Source organism: Delphinapterus leucas, chromosome 11 (assembly GCF_059928025.1).
Source record: "Delphinapterus leucas isolate spDelLeu-1000000601 "Yukka" chromosome 11, BTC_Dleu_Yukka2, whole genome shotgun sequence".
Lineage (NCBI taxonomy): Eukaryota > Metazoa > Chordata > Mammalia > Artiodactyla > Monodontidae > Delphinapterus > Delphinapterus leucas.
The window spans coordinates 3,164,049-3,184,698 of NC_143139.1; the positions used below are offsets into that span (position 1 = coordinate 3,164,049).

A 20,650-nucleotide genomic window follows, 5' to 3' on the forward strand; every position below is an offset into this window, starting at 1 on the left:
CTCTCTCTGGGCCTCAGTTCCTCATCTTTAAAGTGAGGAAGGATGGGCCAGGTGGTCTCTAATCAAAGACTTGGTTTACCTGAATGCACGTGGCCCTGGCTCGCTGAACCTCTGTGATGGGGCGGCGGGGGGGGAAGTGCCCCCCGGGCCCAGGCCCCGGCCCTGAGCTGGCCTCTCGGCACCTGACGGAGGCTGGGGTTTCTGCCATTCCTGTCACCACACTCCCTACTCACCTCACTGGCCTGGACATTTGACTCCGAAATTTCCCGAACTCTCCAGGGGCAGTCCACTCTTTTCCAGTCTGGAGGTGTGGGGAGCAAGGGAAGAGAAGGGCGGACACAAAGGCAAACTATGGAGGGTGGGAAGTGGCGAGTGAGGGGACACAGGCAGAAGGAGAGAGGCGGCAAGTGGGAGGAGGGAGGAGGGGAGATGGGGAGGGTGGGAAGGGACACGGGACCACTCGGGAAGTAACTCCCCTTCCCCGCACGCCCCTCCCCCAGCAGCCGGCGCCCACCGCCTGAATCCTCAGCATCAGGACCAGAGCACCCAGGATGGGTGTGGCCCAGTCCTGAGTCTTCCCTGGGTCTGTTCCCGGCCACACCCAGTCCATCCCTCTGTAAGATGGGAGGCAGCGGGGGAGAATGCTGCTTCTCATGCCTCTTCCCTGGCTGTCACACCAGACTGTCCTGATGGAGGCAGGTGACCTGGCTCCCAGGGGCAGTGGGAGGGCCCATGGGGCCGTGGGGACCCTACCTTGCCGACGCTGGCCAGCAGCTGCAGGCCTGAGACCTGATCGTCATGGCTCAGCCAGAATTCTGCGTTGTCGTCGGCGGCGATGGCAAACTGGATCTCCCCTGGGCATGAGGGCAGTTTCCAGGTGAGAGCAGGACGGGCCTCCACATAGAGGGTTCTCATGTCTCAGGCTAAGTCCTCTTTGGGGGCTTGCTGCTGGGCTCCCCTCTTTGTAAAGTGGGGGTCTCTACACCCTGGGAGACCCCGTGGAGATGGAGACTTGCAGGGAAGGACCAGCTAGTTCCAGACCCTTCAAGTCAGGGCGTGAAGTGGCCGCCTGGGGGCCTGCGTGAGGCCTCACCACGGCCAAACTCCCCCCCTCCCCTGAGGGTGGGCTAACAGGGTCCAGCTGACCCAGGGCAGGCGATGTGCTCCGGGCACCCTGAGAACTCGGGCAGGAAGGGGAACAGCGGGATCCGGGGCTGGCCTCACCGTCGCTGAAGGGGTGCAGGTAGCCAAAGATGCGGAGGCCGTAGTTGGTCCACTTGGGGGACACAGCCAGCTTCCTCAGGGTTGTGCGGATCTGTGCCGGGAAACCAGAGGGGGATCATTACCCGGAAGAGGGAAGAGGGAAGTGAAGAGGCTGGTCTGCTCAGGGCTGGCGGGAGGACGAGGAGGGCGGGAGGCAGGTGGACCCGCCTCCCGCTCCCACTTGCTTCTTTATCCAGGTGACCTGCAACAGTGCACAGCCCCACAACTGTATGTGGCGGCCTCCCGGGTAAACTATATTGCCAAGGAAATCCCTGGGAAGGGAACAAGGGAGACACTGTGGGCGTTAGAAGGGGGTCCACAGGATAAAGGAAAAGAAACGAACCAGAACAAAAGCAAGGGAAGGTGAGGAAGACAGAAGCGGGGTGCAGGCGTGAGCGCCAGGAGCGGGGCAGGAGGGCAGCGGGGGAGGAGGCACTCACGTGTGGGTACAGGGGGAAGTGGAGGTCCCTCCGCAGCTGCTGCGTGGAGCTGCCGCACCAGTCTTCAAACACGTGCAGGTTGACGCGGCCCCGGAACTGCACGGGGCAGGGACAGGGTGTGAGCGTGAGATGGGGCCGGCCTGCAGCCCCGGCCCGAGCGCTCCTCACTGTTGAAGGTCATGGTCCACGCCAGTCCCGCTCCCATCCTCGGCACCCACGGCTGCCTGGGGAACCTCATCCCCGTGGCCTGGCCCTGAGGCCTGGGGCTGTTTTTCTGTCCTTGCACGTGTCCACACACCCACATGCATGTACACGCACATATACACACTCCCGGCTCTTTCCATGCAGGAAGTGGGCTGGTCTGCATCCCCCAGGCAGGGGGAGTAACAGCCAGGACAGAATGGCAGGAGGGAGGTGCCAGGCTGGGGCTTCAGCCGGACCCGCTCTCCCTCCCCTACCGCCTCGTAAGAGGACACCCGCACAGCTGTCTGGGTGAAACCTCATCCACCCGTGGTCTTCGTGCCACTGGCTGCCCTCGTGGGGAAGCAGCTGGCAAAGCTGCAGGAGGTCTGGGGGCCCCATCGGCAGAAGGGCTCTGACGGCTCTCCTGGGAGCTCAGAGCCTCATGCTGCCCAGGCCTCTGCTGGGATGCCCACCAGGTGCCTGGGCCTTCGGGGCAACCCTGGGAAGGTAGGAGCAAGGAGGTACCTGCCTCCCCTCCTCGGCTGTGGGGCTGGTGGGCACAGGACTGAGCTTGGAGGCCTGGAGCACAGGGCCCCCCTTGGAGGGGAGGGGAGGGCAAGGGCAGCAGACTGGACCCTGAGTGGGTGGAAGGGTGGGGAGTTGGAGAGGGGAGGGGGGTGGGGACAAGGTCCCAAATTATCCTGACAAAGGGTTTCAGATCACCCCATCTCAGCCCTTCCCCACTCCCCGCACCCCTCCCCAGCTTAATCACCAGGTTGTGGGAAGTGGGCCCCAATCAGGCCACATAAACAGGCCCTGCCCTTCCCGCCGTCAGATATCAAAATCCGAGCCGCCCTTAAGGAAGACAGAGGAGAAAGGGACACCCAGACTGGAAGCCCAGATAGAAGGGCTTCAGCAAGAGATCCGCAGGGAGGGATGACGGGGGAGAGAAGGGGCCGGGGAGGGTCCACTGACAGGACTGTCCCCTCCCCATGCGGAGAGCCCGTCCCCCCGTCCCCTCAGCAACTTGGTTCTTCCCGGGACCGGGACCGCGGGTAGCAGCCGTCGCTCCCCAGAATATGAGTGGGGGGCTGGGACGGGTGGGAGAGAGAATGTGGGCTGGGTAGGTGGGGGTCGGGCTAGGGCTTCTTGGAACGAAAGAATGGGGACATTGTGCTACTTCTGGGGAAATTCCTAAGTCCCTTTTACAAGACTCAGTTGTCTCCCCCATGCCCCTCCCAGGAGACTCGCCCCCAGAAGTCTGCTGTGCTCAGCCAGGAGGCCAGAAGCTACAAGGGCTTGGGCAGGGAAAGGAGGAAGGAGCTGGGCTAGCCCCCCACCTGCCCCTCAGGGCCCTGCTTAGGTAGCGGCAGAGGAAACCCAAGCAGGGGGAGGACTGTCCACATCCCCTGGGGCTAGGCCCTGACTCAGCACAGAGCCAGCCCCCCAGCCATGCTCCACCTGCCCTCAGGCTGTAGGAGGGGATGGACACCATCCCCGAGGGACCAGTGGGCACCTTCTCCCTCCCCAGGCCCTGACTGGTGACCCCCACCCCCACCCCGGGGCCCGTGTCCCTCCAAGCTTTGGAGACTTTGTGTCGGGCAGGGACATGGGACTCTGGCTTGTCGGCACTGCCCTCTGCCCCCTCTCTCCACTGTCCAGCAGAGCTAAGGCCCAGGGAAGAGTACTGGTTACTCCCACGCCCAGAACACGCCCACGGCCAAAGACGGATTGGAAACTTCTGCCTACAAGCAGTGGAGAAAATACCTGTTGAACCCTCTCGTTTTATTTTTTATTTTATTTCTTTCTATTTTTTGGCCATGCCACACGGCATGCAGGATCTTAGCTCCCCGACCAGGGATTGAACCTGCGCCCCCTGCAGTGGAAGCGTGGAGTCCCAACCACGGGACCACCAGGGAAGTCCCCTGAACCCTCTCATTTTAGAGGTGAGAATATTGAGGCCCAGAGAGGTAAACTGAGCCCCTAAGGACACACAGCAATGAACCCTGTGGAAGTGGGAGGGCTTCTGGGGGTGCGGATGCAGCCTGGTGGGTGCTCACCCACCACGTCCACTGCCTTCCACCCACCACAGGGTCCCTGCCAGGCCTCGCTGGGCTCACAGAGCCTCCCGACCGGATGGAGGCGTCTCCCACCACTGACTCCTCACACTGCCTGTAGAACTGTCTTTCTAAAGACAGATCTGATCACGCCACTCTGCCACTTCACACCTCCGAGGGTTCCCAGAGGCCTCACCCTGCCTTCCCAGCCTCACCTCACCACACTCCCGGCCATGCCGACGCCCCAGCGCGCACACACCTCTGGGCCTTTGCAGATGCTGTTCCCCGCTCGGAAGGCCCTTTCCTCTCTTCCCCGCCCGGCAAACTCCAGCTCACCCTTCAAGGCTCTTTTCAAATCTCTCTCCCTAGGCTTCTGCAACTTCCCCAGGCAGAGTTCCAGCTCCCTCCTGTGGGTTCCCTGCACATCTTAATGATCTGAGTGAACAAATGCTTGGAGAAGCTAAGTCTGGAACCATAGGTTCCTTCATTTATCCCATAAGCATCAAGTGTCTGCTTTGTACCAGTGATGACGCAAAGATGAAAAGGGTTCCTCAGAGGAGAGAGACATGCAGACAAACGAGCCACCTATGCCAGGGCTACTGCAGAGGCTGAGATGCAGAGGGTATGAAGGCGGGGTGGCCAGGTCCACCTCCAGGAGGGGTGAGCAGCCCAGCATGGGTGTGAGCACAGACCATGCTGCTGCTTGGCCAGCCCGAGACCAGCACACGTGGCTGGACCACGTGACTTCCACCCATCAGGACAGTGAGGTCACCAGTTCCTACACACCGGACTCCCGTTCAGAGTTTCTAGCACCCGAGCTACTATTTTTTCTTTTTTAATAAATTTATTTATTTTTGGCTGTGTTGGGTCTTCATTGCTACACACGGGCTTTCTCTAGTTGCGGTAATCGGGGGCTGCTCATTGCGGTAGCTTCTCTTGTTGTGGAGCACGGGCTCTAGGCGCCGCAGGCTTCAGTAGTTGTGGCACATGGGCTCAGTAGTTGTGGCTCGCAGGCCCTAGAGCACAGGCTCAGTAGTTGTAGCGCAAGGGCTTAGTTGCTCCGCGGCATGTGGGATCTTCCCGGATCAGGGCTTGAACCCGTGTCCCCTGCACTGGCAGGCGGATTCTCAACCACTGCATCACCAGGGAAGCCCACCCGAGCCACTCGATTCCTGTTCACACCTGCCCCTTGAGGGAGCTCCCACTGGGAATCCAGGGGGTCCCAGCTCCAAGAGGATAAGAGGTGGCTCTAGATTTGGAAGACAGGGCCCAAGGCCCATCTGGTGAAATTCTGATGGAGGGAATTATCCCCATTGGAACAGATGGTTTGTAATTGAACTGTGGTGTCACTTGTGTCTCCCCACGGTGACAACGTGTATGATGGTGGTGGTTCAGGGCCCTGAATAAAGGGCAGCCTGATCCGCTCTGAAACCTGTACAGAAACGTTCACGGCAGCTTTATTCCCAAGAGCCGAAAGAAGAAACAACCCAAATACCCATCTATCGAGGATAATAAAATGTGGTCCATCCACACAGTGGAAGATTATTCAGCAAAAAAATTAACACAGTTCTGATATACACGCTGCCACATGGATGGGCCTCGAAAACTTAATGCCAAGTGAGAGAAGCCAGACACAAAAGGCCACACAGAGTATACGATTCCCTTTATATGAAGTGTCCGGAGCAGGCAGGTCTAGAGAGACGGTAGATCAGTGCTTGCTGGGGGCTGGGGGCTGGGGGGTAGTGAAGGGGTGATGGCCAACAGGTGAGCGGGTTCCTTAGTGGTGAGGAAGATGTTCTAAATTGAAAGTGATGGATGCACGACTCTATGAATATACTAAAAGCTACTGAATTGTACCCGTGAAATGGGTGAATTATATGGTATATGAACTATATCTCAATGAAGCTGTTTGAGAAAAAAGCGGGGGGAGCCTGAGAAGGGGAATCAAGGTCCCAGCCCTCCTCTCAGGAGAGAGACGCCACCTCACCAAGCCTGCAGGACGTCACCCATGGACTCTGACTTGCTTTGATCTGATTCTGCGTTCACCAAATCTCCTTCTTATAATTATTTTGGTTTTCTGGGGGTAGCGGCCTGAGCAGCAGTGTCTGGTCAGTGGACCGTAGACTGACTGCTAAGTGAATAAACTGGCACCGAGGTTTGTTAATTGGTGGAGTTTGCCAGTCAGTGTCTTATGATCTGGGCCGACAGGGACAAGTCTTGGAGAGCGGTTACCCCATGAAGCCCAGCCCACCAGCCGTCCGCTCCTGGTCTCACAGGGAGCGGACTAAGCCTGCTGCACGTGGGAGCAACTGCTGGCCTCGGGGACGCTGAGCTGCCGGCCAAGGGCCAGCGCGGGGAGACGGTCAAGGGAGAGACCACGGTCAGCCTTCCCGTGTTCTGTCCGTGCTCACCGGCAGGGCAGGGCTGCAGTAGCTACGCCACCTTGGGGGAGTGACTGAGTCAACCCCTCTGGAGCCATTGCCAGGAAAGGGGCAACAACAGCGCAGCTAGCAGATGTTCAACAAACGACATGTGTCCTTCACCTGAGCACTTCCTGCTGAAACCGTATGTCAAAAGGCAGGAGACAGGTAAGGAGAGGGGAACCGAGGTCCCCACGACGGGCTGGAGGAGAGGGCACCACTGCAGCTGGGAGACGGCATGTGCTAGTTATTTAAACATTCAGGGCCTAATTATCCTTGCCGGTAAGATAAGGAGACTGGATCAGCGATTCCCTGAAGATCCATGAAGACTGTAATGAGGATTTTATAAGCCACTTTTTGTTTTCTTTTGGCCACGCCACGTGGCTTGTGGAATCTTAGTTCCCCGACCAGGGATTACACCCCAGCCCTTGGCAGTGAGGGCCCACTGGACCGCCAGGGAATTCCCTATAAGCCACTTTTAATAATAAAAGGACAAGGTCTGGGGAAATCAGGCATTTACCACAAAAAGGCTAAACACACTTACTAAAAGATCAACTATTTCTTTAAAAAGTCAATCCTATTTTAATCACTATTTACTATTTGTCACTGCTGTCATGGAGATATATACGTATATATCTCCATCCTTGATTGGCCAAAAAAGGTAAGAAAACTAATGATTAATAAATGCAGATTATTATGTAGTTATAATCTTTCAAAATCATTGGTTCATTAAGAAAAATGATCCAGGGACTTCCCTGGCGGTCCAGTGGTTAGGACTCTGCATTTCCACTGCAGGCGGCACGGGTTTGATTCCTGGGGAACTAAGATCCCGAGAGCCGAGGCCAAAAATAAATAAATAAATAATCCAACTGGCCTCAAAGGACAGAAGGCTGGATCGCTGGACCAATGGTTTTCACAATGCCATCTCCAGGTGGGGCGGGGCAGGGCCTAATTACCTGATGATATCACCTGGTACAGGTGTGCCGGTGTTGTAATCCATCCTCTCTCAGGGTTTAAACAGAGGCAATTTCACGGTGTAGATAACCTACCATCATATTTTGTATGACACCGCATCCTTCACGCCCGCCCCACGGCAAATGGGTGGACTGGAAATAAAATCACCCAGGTGGAAGAGGTCAACCTGTGACAGGTGTGGACGAGATGACGGGCTGGCTGACAGCACCCAGCCAAGAAAGGCTTGGACAAGTTGCATGATACAAAACCTAAATTTAAAATGTTCACCCCCAAAGCACCACGCTGCTCTGGAGTCTCTGCACAAGCTTTTACTCAAGGTGCTCTTGTGCATGTGATTAACCCCCTGAGCCTCTGCTTCTTCACTGAAAGAAAAAGAATCTGTCAAATCCTATGTAACAAAAGGTATGACGATGCTTACGACAACTTTCGTTCACACGTTTAACTGCTTCCTATAAAAATTTTCTAGGGCTTCCCTGGTGGCGCAGTGGTTGAGAGTCCGCCTGCCGATGCAGGGGACGCGGGTTCGTGCCCCGGTCTGGGAAGATCCCACATGCCGCGGAGCGCTGGGCCCATGAGCCATGGCCGCTGAGCCTGCGCGTCCGGAGCCCGTGCTCCGCAACGGGAGAGGCCACAGCAGTGAGAGGCCCGCGTACCACAAAAAAAAAAAAAAAAAAAGAAAAATTTCTAAAGCGGAGTTTCCTAGTATATGTCCCTTAGAACACTGGTTTCATAGAATATTAATGGTTCACGGGAAACGGTAGTTCTGGAGGCAAATAAGTTTGGTACGTGCTGAGCTAACAAACCAAGTCAAACAGATGACCGCAGAACTCAGAGCCTTTCATGTGCTAATGTGTATTTCCAGGGAGTGGATGTCTATAGATCTGAAACCGTATTTAACAGTGGATTCCATTCTGCCTGGAATATCTTATGGGATTTAATGGTCCATGAAAGTTTGGGAAGCCGAATTTTATAACTGGGGATTAACATGGACATGAAAGTCCTGTAGCTTTCCTCAGCTTTGCTTTCCTCACCCATAAAATGAGGACATTGTGTTATCCTATAGGGTCATAAAGCTGACAGGAGATTATGCACAAAGCCTGGCACCCAGTAGGCCCCCTGCAAATGTTAGAGCTTCTCTAAAGGAAGAAAATTCAATGAGCCTGGAACGCTTTCATTTTTTTCTTCAAATTAGATGAAAAATTTTAATAACAACCACTAGAAGAAAATTTTCTGGAGCCTCTCGAATTCCCTATAAACACTGTTTTTTAAGCCTCTCCAAGAGCAGCCTCACCTCTGACAGCCAGGGGACCGGCTTATTCCACTTCAGGTAGCTGCTGTTCCCCCTGTCACCTCTTGCAGAGTCTTGGTCCTGGCAGAACAGAGAGGAATGAACTTGGTGGGAATATTAGGGTGACAGCAGGATCGGGGCCCCCTGAAAGTGCCTGTGGAAGCAGAGGGTCAGGAGACCCAGCCCTGCTGTCAGAGGCTTATCAACTTACGGACACTCCCCTTTCTGGCTCACACTATATCCCTTAGGAATATACCTCCAATGTATAACCCTGAGGTGCTTCTACTTTCCTGACTTTTCTCAGTCTTCCCATATGGAAAATTTTTTTCTAATTAGATCAGGCTCTCCTGAGGGCAGGGACCTTGCCTCCCTCTCCTGTGACTCATCTGTCCTAACAAGTGGGAGCCCCCTTGGGGGAGACACCCCACCCCCTCCCTACCCTGCAGGTCCATGGGTGCAGTTTGGCTCTGGTCCGGCCTTGGAGATCCATGTCTGTTCTAGGCTCAGAGGCTCAACCTTAGGGCTCCAGGCTGAACTGGACCTCAAGTTCCCTAATCCCCACCCAGAGCAGCTTCTAGGGACCATCAGCCCAAGAAACACCATAGGGAAAATGCTCCAGTACAAATCTGTCCCCCAGCTATTTGCAGGGAGGGGCCGTCTCTACCGCATCATCTCTGACTCTTAGCGGCAAGCACCTGGGACTGTCACTAAAGTACCAGCCCAGTCTTCATCCCGGCAAGAGGCGAGAGGTGCTGGTCCAGCTCAGGCTGCTGACGGAGGCCACATGCCTGGATGGCTCAGACTTGGGCATCTTGAACTATGAGACAAGGCGTTGGGGAAGGCACAATGGACGTCTCTACCCACGAAGCCAGGAGAGCCCATGAGGCCAGCCTGCCATCCAGGGACTCCCTCTGCTCTGCCCTCTCCTAACACAGGACATGAGGATGCCCTTAAGGCTCTGTGGGCAGCGGAAGCCGAGGACCCACGTTAACGCGCCAGCAGGGAGGACAGGCTGACCCTGCCACGTACCTTGAGGCCCAGCTTCTGGGGGCGGTAGAACTGGAGATTTGGATCCACAGCCGGAATGTTCCTGCTGGCCAGAGCCTTGGCCAATTCTCTCCAGCTGCCATACCCTGAGGAAGGGAAAGAAGAAGAGAGGAACAAGGTCAGCAAGACCTGAAGACCTCATAAATCTGCGAGATTCAGGGCATAATAACAGAGGTAATCGTGTACCTTCTGTGGCTCCTGAGCCCTCGTCTTGGGGTGGGTATGAAGTGGGGTGGAGTGTAGGGGGACAGTTACAACCTCGGCCAAGGTCAACACGGCAGAGAGCGAGGGCGTGAGCTCATCTCCTGTTAGGACTCGCTGTCTTTCCCAATTCAGAGGAGGAACCAGGTCAGGTGAACCCGGAGCTTTGTCCTGCCATGTGACCACCACAGGCTGCCTGTCGAGGCCAATTTTGCCCAAAAGCCACTGGGTACACGGCGGCCGAGCTGAGCTTTCCCCTCACAACCTCCCTGCCCCCGAGCCAGGGAGCTAGTGGGGCTATCTGACGGCGGGCTCTCTCCCTGCCCACCGTTAGTCGCTGGGCTGCTGGATGGACCCAGAGCTGGGGGCGCCAGGAGACCGTGGGCCAGGACTTGGCGTTTGCCTGTCAGAATTATAAACAGCTGGAGATATGAGACTTGAGGCCCAGCTCCTCCTGGATGCATCTAGAGGCTGTGTGTGACGGCTGACATCTGTGCCCTGAGGCCCTGGAGCCGGTGGGCTTTCACACATCTGGGAAGGTAACAGCCAAACCACGGTGAGAATGAGGGAGACACACGTGCATTCACAGCCACGCAGAGGGGCAAGGAGCCGCCGAGGGTTTGGGGGGAGAATCAGAGCTCAGTAGTCAGCACTGCTGTCCACTGGGGGCTGGGGCTGCCCACAGGTCAGGGGGACGCTCGGGCAGGATGGAGACTTTGTGGAACCGTAAGGCAGAATTACAGGCCACCAAGAGCTGGGAGGGGCCTTCAAGACCACCTAGTCCTCATTTCAGGTAAGGAAATGGAAGCCCAGCTGTCTGGAGTCACTTAGCAAACACAGTTGACCCCCTTGTCCACAGGGATTACACTCAAGACCCCCAGTGGATGCTTGAAACCACACGTAGTACCAAACCCCATATATACGATGTTTTTTCCTATACATACTTATGATTAAGTTGAATTTACAAATTAGGCACCGTGAGAGATTAATCATGTTAACTAAAACTCAAATAGAACAGTTATAACAATATATTATAATAAAAGTTGTGCGAATGAGTCTCTCTCAAAATATTTTATTGTACAAATTGAATGCCTCTGCCATCTTAATGGAGCACTTATCATTCACTGTGGCTGTAGCTTTTGCAGTTTGAGGTGCGACAGCAAAACCAGCAAAAATTTCTTTTCCCTTCTTCACAATTTCACGGAGAAAAGATTCGCTCTTGCCGTAGATCTTAGCAACCTTAGCATACGGTTTTTTTTCTTTCTTTAAGTTTCACCTTTTCACTCAAAAGAAGCACCTTATGGCTTTCCTTTGGCAAATGTGAATTTCCAGCATCACCGCCGTTGCACCGTGGGGACAGTGTTAAGTAAAATAAGGGTCACTTGAACACAAGCGCTGTGATGCCAGGACAGTCCCTCTGGTAACCGAGGCAGCTACTAAATGACTAAAGGTGGGAGGGGCTGGAGAAAGGGGGTGACTCACTTCCTGGGCAAGATGGAGCAGGACAGCGTGAGATTTCATCATGCCGATCAGACCAGTACACACTTGAAAGCTTATGAATTGTCTATTTCTAGAATTTCCCATTTAGTATTTTCAGACCCTGGTTGACCTTGGGTAACAGGAACCACTGAAGGTGAAATCATGGATCAGGTAGGACCACTGTAGTGACAAAGCTAAGGCTAGAACCCAAGAGTTCAAATGGAACCCACTGGAAAAGCGCAGAAAGCTCTCCAACAGCTTCATCAAGATGCTCCCAGGACACTGCCGTGGGCGCTGCCCGGGAGTTAGACTGGTACCACTGGCCACCGTGAGCCAAGAGATGCCTGGAAGCAGAAGCATCCTAGGACCCGCAGGCGGGCACCAGTAGAGGCACAGCCAGCCAACCAGACACAGAGGAAAGAGCACAGCCCACAGAAGGTGGACACCAGCGCTTTGCCAGAGTGTGTGTGTGTGAATACCTCCAGGAAGGTGGGTGGAACGTGGGGCGCGGCGGGGGAGCTTTTCTTACCCAGTTACATGCTGGGTGCTCCACAGGGTTTACTCAGCACCTCGCAGGCATGATCCCATCTGGGCGAGGTCTGATTACCCCCGCTTCACAGATGGGGAAAGAGAAGCCCAGGGCTGAAGGTCACGGAGTCCGCCGTTTCGAAGCGGGCATCGGAACAGAGAGCCTGTCTGCCTCACCAGCCAGCGTTTCCTCTTCCCGCCTACATTTTCTCCTGTGGATGCTGTTTGGTGTGGACCTGGAGGAGACCCGGGGGCAGAGCGTCCGCTGGGGATCTGTGCCCCTGGGTTTCTGCGCAGACATTAACCGTCCACTCGTGTTATGTTTATCGGGACTTCCGCAGGTTTATCCTGCTGCCATCAAGGTCTCTGCTGTTTCCATGGCTGGCCAGTGGGCAGGCAGAAACAGGTCAGACTAGTTCGACACAGAGAGATGTTCTGGGGAAGAGGATCCCAGAGCCAGTGCGGTGACGTGAGGGGGAGGGAGGGAGGGAGAAAGAAAGAGAAAGAATGTTCCCAGACCCAGCCCTACCTTCCTGCCTGGTGCTCCTGTGCTAACCAGTCTAAGACACTGCTAACAAAGGAGCCCCATCCCTGCCCAGGCCCCGGGGACTGTGGGTTAGTAGCTGGAGGCTCAGGGGCTTGGGGGACAAGTGAGTCGTACCGTGGGAGGGGAGGGGAGGCGCTGCCTTGCTTCTGCCTCAGAACGACTGGGTCACCTCTTCCTTGACTTTGCTCTGTGGCTGAAAACGACCTACTTGTAGACAAGGTTGTGAGGATATAACCCTAAAAATTCAATTTGCCAGGCTTCCCTGGTGGCGCAGTGGTTGAGAGTCCGCCTGCCGATGCGGGGGACACGGGTTCGTGCCCGGTCCGGGAAGATCCCACGTGCCGCGGAGCGGCCGGGCCCATGCGCCATGGCCGCTGAGCCTGTGCGTCCGGAGCGTGTGCTCTGCAACGGGAGAGGCCCCAACAGTGAGAGGCCTGCGTACCGCAAAAAAAAAAAAAAAATTCAATTTGCCGCATCCGAGAGAGTTCCGGCGTGTCTCCCAGGCACGTTCTTTCCCACACACTAATTTTCAGTGCCAGCCAAATTCTTTGACTCCTGGAAAGTGAGACAGGTCACCCCAAGGTCAATGGACTCTTCCCGTGGTCTTCACTATGCCGTGTCCTTGCATTTACTGGGAAGTGACAAGGAACACTGTCTCCTGGACCAAACTTTGGAAGGGCTCCTCTGAGCACTCTTTTCGACTAGGCCGTGGTCCTTGGACCCTGTCCTTGGCCTGCCCAGCCCAGATTTTAGGAAGAATCCTGTTAACTCTGTTTACAAAACCCTCCACCCTTGATACCTGAACCCAATCAGGTAGCCAGGATGCTGCTAGGCTGGGCTAGCAAGAACCCCCCACCCTGATGTCTCCTCCTGGCAATTCTCCATCCACTGACCCATCGCGCTGCTTGTGGGCTGTAAATCCCTGGCTGCCTTTGGAACTGAGCTCAGCTCGATACCTCGGTCTCTTTCCCACACTGTGGTAGTACTGAATCAAGCCTGTCCATCACCTTTAACTTGTGCCTGGCTCTATTTCTCTTTAAAAGAGGGTAACAGATGGCTCTCCCAGTAAACAAGGACAAATCCACAGAACGGAGGGGATGTCAGGGGTTAAACCTAACCAGGCCCTGCCCAGGTCACAGGTGCGTCTGGATGGCTTTGAAATTACTTGGAGCTGAGACAGTCAACAGCCCAGCCTTTAGCAATTCAAGGAGCAGGAAACGCCCTTGGCAGACTTCACAGTGTGGAAAAGACAAGAAGACTCGGAGTCAGGAAGCTCTCCATGGATGGCCACCATTATAAATGGTAACCGCTTGAGCAAGTAACTGAACCTCTCTGGTCTTATCTCTCTGGCTGGTGGAGATAAGACCCCTGCCCCTGCCGTGAGGATTAAGTGTCAGACACAACTAGCACCCCGTCCCCCAACAATGTCTGAGTTCAGGGTTTTGGACCTGGGCGTCAGAAGATGAGAGTCCCAGCACCTCGAGAATTTTATAAAAACCGGCAACGGCCAGTCGCCGCCTCTCTCCTCTGGGCAGAGAAGCAAGACGACCATAGGCAGCAGCGACTCAGTGGTGGGGGTAACAGACAGCACTTCCTCTCTGCTGCCCGGCTGTTCTCTACGCCCCTCCCGTCACCCACCTATCCTCCCAACCCCGTTAATAGTCACTGAGTGCATAGCAGGCGTCAGGCAGGGTGTGGAGCTTTTCCGCTGTGTTAACCCTGCCAGAGGTACCCTGGCCCCACTTAGCCCCCTGGGGGAACCAGGAGCTAAAGAATGTGCTGATTTAACTATTGACACTTGTCACCTGCCCTCGGGTAAGTGAACTCCTGCTCCTGGCCAGAGCGCCAGCTGCCAGGGCCCCTTTCTCCTGCAACAGGTGTCACATTTGTGCCAGGAGACAGACACCCCGATCTCAGGTGACAGATAAAGCACCACCGTGGGCCTCACATTCTGCCCTCACAAAGCTGGGCTATCAAATTCACCATCAGCCGGAACTCTGCCAACATCTCTCCTCTGTGCTATGTGGACTCTTCAAAGGCCTGGAGAGCATCTCTTTGGCTCTTTGGTGAAAATACAGCATAAGTACAGCCCTTGGTGCTTTCTTTTTTTTATTTCAGATGATACTTTTTTTTAAATTTATTTATTTTATTTTTGGCTGCGTTGGGTCTTCACTGCTGCGCGGGCTTTTCTCTAGTTGCGGCGAGCGAGGGCTACTCTTCGTTGCAGTGCACGGGCTTCTCATTGCTGTGGCTTCTCTTGTTGCAGAGCACGGGCTCTAGGCACGTGGGCTTCAGTAGTTGTGGCACGCGGGCTCAGTAGTTGTGGCACATGGGCTCAGTAGTTGGGGCGCAAGGGTTTAGTTGCTCCGCGGCATGTGGGATCTTCCCGGACCAGGGCTCAAACCTGTGTCCCCTGCATTGGCAGGCGGACTCTTAACCACTGCGCCACCAGGGAAGTCCCCCTTGCTGCTTTTTGTTTTTTGAAAAAACTCTCACCTACGTTATTTCTCTGCATCCTCACCAACTCCCTGTGAACTGCTGTCATCTTCTTTAGAGATCAGGAAGCAGTGAAGTGAAGTCACACAGTGAATAAGATAATCCATGTTAAGGACTTAGTGCTTGGAACACAACAAGCAATTAACCCATTGCAGCTCATTAGTTTATGATCGGTCACAGCACTGCAGATGTGAAACTTGCATTCGTTTCTCCTGATCTCTGGTCTGATTCTCTTGCTGATGTGTCACATGGTCCACAGGGACATTCACACAAGGGGCAAAGGCAGCCCCTGGCTGCTCAGACAGATTTTGGATAGATTGTGAAGTTTCAGCTGAGGGACTGGACATGGGGAGAGGAATCAAGACTGACTCAGGATTTCTGCCCTGGCCGTTGGAAGGCTGGAGTTGCGCTTACTGAGATGGGGAGGACGGGTGTCAGAGGAGAGGCCGGGCTGAGAGTAATACCCAAGAGAGAAGTGGAGGCATGGCGGGGAGGGGGTGCAATGAACGTGGTGTTTCTGAAGCTCCATCTCCAGCTTGGGCAGGGCTCTGCTGGAAAGGGCTCCCACCTGCCCTAAGACGCACTTTGCAAGAGGGGAAGGCCTGCACCCTCAAGGGCTGTAGGAAGGTGGGGTTCAAGGACGAGCCAGGAGGGCTGGTCCCACAGGTTCCATAGGTGTAAAGGACCCAAAGATCTGCAGATCCTTAGCAGACGATCTGCTAAGAAGCTCAGCGTCTGTAGAGAGAAAGGTGGTGAACCCCAGAGGAGCTGAGCAGAGACAGAGCCCTTGTCCCACTAGAGAACAGCAGGCTGTCCAGGGAACAGGAGGTCATGACACCCGGGCACGGCTCCACAAAGGCCAGGAACCAGCACGGAGTCCTGGGATGAAAAAGCAAGGCTCTGACCTTGGAGTGCACCCGAGAGCCAGTCATGTGGGCTCCGCAGAGCAAAGCTGCCATGGCTGGACGCCAGCAGGGCCTGGATGCCACCAGAAACCCGAGGTGGCACAGTCAGGGATGAAGCCAGGGACTGTCACCTGGGAGAGAGTCTCTAAGGCAAACCAGAATCTCTGACAGCAAGGACACGGCCTTTCCTTTCCAGCCGTGACACCCCAGAGAACGTGACGCAAGAGGAACTATTATTAATGTAACCTTAATATTTACGTGTCGGGCATATACTTATATTTATAGTAAATGAAATACAGATGATTTTATTTAGTACAACAACCCTATAGGAAAATAAGGCTTAGAGGATAAAAATCTCACTGAAAGTCCCAGAGATAGTAAGTGACAGAAGATTTGAACGCTGTGTCCTGAATTCCATGCCTCTTAGACTTGAGAACCTGGTCCAGCTATGCCACCTCATCACCTGGTGTCAGGCACACCTTAGTCACCGGCCCATCCCTCCCCGATTACCTCATACTCACCCGCCCACACCCCCCCCCGACACCCCACAGAGTAGCTCCCCACTCCCTCTAACGCCAGTAACGCCAATAACACCTCCCCATATACGCCAAATAAGAGCAAGAGGGCGCATGGAGACCCAAACACCCCCGAACAGCTGGAAAGCTGGGCAGACGGCACCTGCGAGTAGGCCTGCTGACCTCGCCTCAGCCTCTGAGCCTCTTCCTTCTCGACACGAGGGTGAACCATGCAGGCGCGGGTCTGGAGCAGCATGGGCCCCAAGGAGGGTCCTAAGTGTGGGTCCAGCTCTGTCTCACACTCCCTCGTAGCACAGGTACAGGGCGGACATCGTGACAAAGAACAAAACAAACCCCACAACCTTTCAGGCCCCATGTTACTCATCCGGGTCATGACGGGACAGTCAGAGCCACAAACACAGTTCTGTCGTGGGGAATTTTGACGAAGACCCCAGATGAAATGAGATGGTTTCAGGAAAATCTAGAGGTAACAGGGTCCAGGATTTCTAAAACTGGTCCATGCCCACTGAAGAGGTGCTTTAATCCTCGGGTGGACCTGGTAAAGGACCCCATGGGTCAGACTCTCTTGTCCAGTCAAGAAGCAGTGAGGCGATCCTTTCCCCTCCTGGAGTCTTTCAAAGAGGAAGTTCAGTGGCGGTCAAGGGTAAGCAATGGCAGGCTGGGAAGAGTGAATGCATGAATCAATGAACCAACCAATCCCCAGGCACTTATTGAGCGCCTGTTGTATACTCAGTGCTCTGCTAACTGCTGCAATGGGGAGAAAGGTACAAAAGGAGACATTCAGCTCCATCCACTCCTGGCACACCTGGGGTGGGCATCGTGGTAAATGAAGGGATCCACGTGACTGTGGCCTCGTGCATGTACTCTGGACCCACGCCGCGCCCCATGCAGGGCACGCACAAGCCATTCCTGCTTTAGGCAACGGACAGCCACACCTCAGGCCACTGAGCTCACCAGATGCTGATGGTGTGATGCTGTGATGATTTTCCAGACTTGCAGGAACCTCAGACAAAGTGCTCTGCTAACATTTTCTGGGACCAGAGAAGGGGTCTCCAAGATCCTAGAGTTCTGGAGAAGCAACACAGAGAGAAGAAAACCCTGGTTCCAGAAGATGGCCCTGGAGTCATCCCAGCAGAAAGGTCACACCAGGACCCACCTGAAGACCTGACGCAGCCCACAGAAGCTCTGGGGTGTGGAGCCACAGCGGACCATGGCCCAGCAGCTAGTCAAAGCCCATGCTCTCGCTCCCGCGCCTTTCCAGGTAGAAGGATGGAGAAGTGGAGGCCCGAGATCCCAGAACTCTCTTTCCCGACTGGATGGAGGTGGGAGGGGTACTTTCCACAGTTAAACTGAACGCTGGAAAAAAGGCTGGGGGAAGGGGGAGTGGAGATTCCACTAGGAATGTGCCTTTAAAAAAGGAGAAAAAAAAAAAAAAAAAGAGAGAGAGGGACTTCCCTGGTGGCGCAGTGGTTAGGAATCCACCTGCCAATGCAGGAGACATGGGTTCGAGCCCTGGTCCGGGAAGATCCCACATGCCACGGGACAACTAAGCTCATGAGCCACTACTGAGCCCGTGAGCTGCAACTACTGAGACCGTGCGCCTAGAGCCCATGCTCCACAACAAAGAGAAGCCACCACAATGAGAAGCCCGCGCACCGCAATGAAGAGTAGCCCCTGCTTGCTGCAACTAGAGAAAAGCCCGGGCGCAGCAACGAAGACTGAACACAGCCAAAAATAAATAAATAAAATTATTTTTAAAAATTTTAAAAATAAAAAAGAAGAGAGCGTCACCCAGCCAACTAACGAGAGACACGGGAGGGGAGAAGTGGGAAACATGAGACAGCAAAGTTAACTACGAAGACCGTGGGGAGACCACAGTGAAATGCCAGAGGGGACCGGTAGGGTAGCAGCACTGCTTACAAAGCCCCCGTCCACCCATTAACCCGCCCCACCCAGCGGCCGGCTGGTACCCTGTGCACATGACAGGGTGACCATCACAGCTAACACGTGTGCACTTGCCCAGGCCGGCGTGTGCTAAGCACTGGACGGGTGTTGTCTAGTTTAATCTTCATACAATCCTTTCAGGATGGTGCTAATATTCTTCCTATTTTACAGATGAGAATACTGAGGCCCTGGGCAGTTTGGAGAGTACAATCTGCTCAAGACCTCAGAACCCTTAGAAAATAGAGCTGGGATTCTCAAACCCAGGGCATCTGACTCATTCCACGCCAGGGAAGTCCCATCATCTGACTCTTTTAAGACAAAAAAATATTTCTTAACAGGTATCTAATACAGACCTTTTTGTTTGTTGAGCGAGGAAACAATGGAGTCCAAAGGGAGCAGGAAGAGAGAGGCACCCCGAGGCCAAGAAAGTTTTCTAGGGCCACACAGGGACTAGGTTTGGGACCTAGAGCCACCAACCCCTAGGCCTCTCTCCCCTGATGTCTCCGCTGAGAACAATGTACTCTTTCAAGCTGAACCCTTCTCTCTTCTCCATCAGCCTTGAGAACAAGGAAGATGAAGGATCTGATCTGAAGGCTGCCAGCCGCTAGCTGGTGAGGTCTGATGGAGCTGACGTGCCAAAGCCAAGCTGAGGTTGTCGTAACCTGTCCTGGGGAAGGAGGGCCAAGCGTGAGACCGGGAGGCATGCCCGGTAGTAGCTCTGGTCTCCAGCCGAGGACCTGGGCGCTGCGTTCCTCCAGAATATCACACTAGCAGAAGCTCAAAGGCGAGACCACACCTAGGACGGAGGCTGGCGTCCTGTGTTAGCCCCCAGCCCTGAGTCAGCAGCATCCCACCACGATCCATCCATCCAAGGCCTTCATGTCCAAGCTCTCTCTTATATTTTCATCCCAATCCTAGAGTCATGTCCATTTTGCTGACGGGTATACAGAGACCCACAGATAAGTGAACGGACTTGTCTACTGTCAAAGGGGAGTTAGGGTTAAGACCGGACTAGAGCCGAGGCCTTTGACTCTGGGCCTGAAGCTCAGAGCATCACAGCACCGTGCTCACCCGTGGCTGCTGGGTTCAGTGGGCTACAGGGAGCCTGGCTGGACTCCGTCTAGGAGAGGGTTGAGCATTAGCACCGCGCTGGCAGGAACTAGGTCTCGTCGTTACATTTACACTGTGTAAATCAGCTGGAATTAGAACCACCGTTCTACTTCCTGTCTCTGTGAATCTGACCACTGGACACCTCAGAGAAGCAGAATCATATAATATTTGGCCTTTGGGTCAGGCTTCTTTCACTTAATGCTTTCAAGGTTCATCCGTGTGGTAGCATGTGTCAGAATTTCCCTCCTTTTCCAGGCTGAACCATATCCCATCATATGGATGGGCCACACTGTGTTCCTCCGTTCATCTGTCGATGGACACTTGGGTTGTTTCTACCTTTGGCTACTGTGAATAACACCGCTGTGAACATGGGTGGGCAAGTGTCTGTTCGAATCCCTGCTTTCTCTTCTTTTGGGAAGGGGCTCTCTCTTAAACTGCTAAAAACTTTGTCCATTCTTCCCGAGATAGGCCAAGGGGGGCCAGGCTGCTGCCCTCATGGCAGAGACATGGTGGGAAACCTCGTGTCCACCTGAGGATGCAGGAAGTCTGTGGACCGTGGGTGGGAGCAGGGTGGAGTCTCCCAGCCAACACGTTAAGAGGGAGAGCAGAACTTCCGAGGGTGCCCAGGGTGAGGCCCTCCGCGTGGAGAGCAACGTCCTAGTCTACTAGCCTCTGTGGAAATGAGCAGTTTCAACACATCCCAGCTTCTGAGACAGGCTAGGTTACCTGGGCCCCTAGAACTCCAGCCCAGTGCCAACACGGGTCCACAAACTGGGGGCTACCTGCCCTCAAGGAGACAGGTACGGGAGCTTAGAGTAAACATTGGGAACCTGTGGATGCAAGCTGACATTTCTGTAACACCAACATAGGACAGTGCGGTGTGAACCACTTTGGATGTCTCGAACTCCCACGGTGAGTCATGAGGGCTGCAAGCTACTCACTGGTAATGTGTCGTGAGACCGCGCTTGTGACAGGTTGGGAGCCAAAATCAAGAAGTAGAAAAACTGGCCCTTCTCTCAAGATAGTTTGTTCAGTTAGCATCAGGGGCCTGCCTGCCTGTCTTCCTTCCTTTCCCTCTCCTCCTTCCTAATTTGGACAGAAGGCAGTTTGGGGAAAGACTACAGCGTGGCTCACAGAATCAGCAAGAGGCACACAACCAGGCTCCAGAAAGGCCAAGAACCAAGGCAGTGATGGAGACCCCACCAGCTGGCCAATGATGCTCCAGATATCT

The 20,650-nt window shown here is 54.6% G+C and overlaps 1 protein-coding gene across 9 annotated transcripts in view; it reads right to left on the reverse strand.

Moving 5' to 3' along the window:
- Window positions 1–20,650, reverse strand: part of B4GALNT3 (beta-1,4-N-acetyl-galactosaminyltransferase 3) — a 215,516-nt gene that overhangs the window by 136,175 nt on the left and 58,691 nt on the right. For 7 of the 9 annotated variants that reach the window (XR_016394799.1, XR_016394798.1, XR_016394800.1 and 4 more), the window contains 6 exons: window positions 9,656–9,759; window positions 8,630–8,707; window positions 1,704–1,799; window positions 1,225–1,315; window positions 754–854; window positions 234–349 (listed from right to left, as the gene is read on the reverse strand). Coding sequence is in view for 3 of the 9 variants with exons in the window: in XM_089919957.1 (XP_089776083.1) it covers window positions 234–349; window positions 754–854; window positions 1,225–1,315; window positions 1,704–1,799; window positions 8,630–8,707; window positions 9,656–9,759 (586 nt within the window). In the remaining 6 variants the exon portion in view is untranslated. The remainder of the gene's footprint in view (window positions 1–233; window positions 350–753; window positions 855–1,224; window positions 1,316–1,703; window positions 1,800–8,629; window positions 8,708–9,655; window positions 9,760–20,650) is intronic. The other 2 variants (XR_016394801.1, XM_022577248.3) reach the window with 1 other exon arrangement.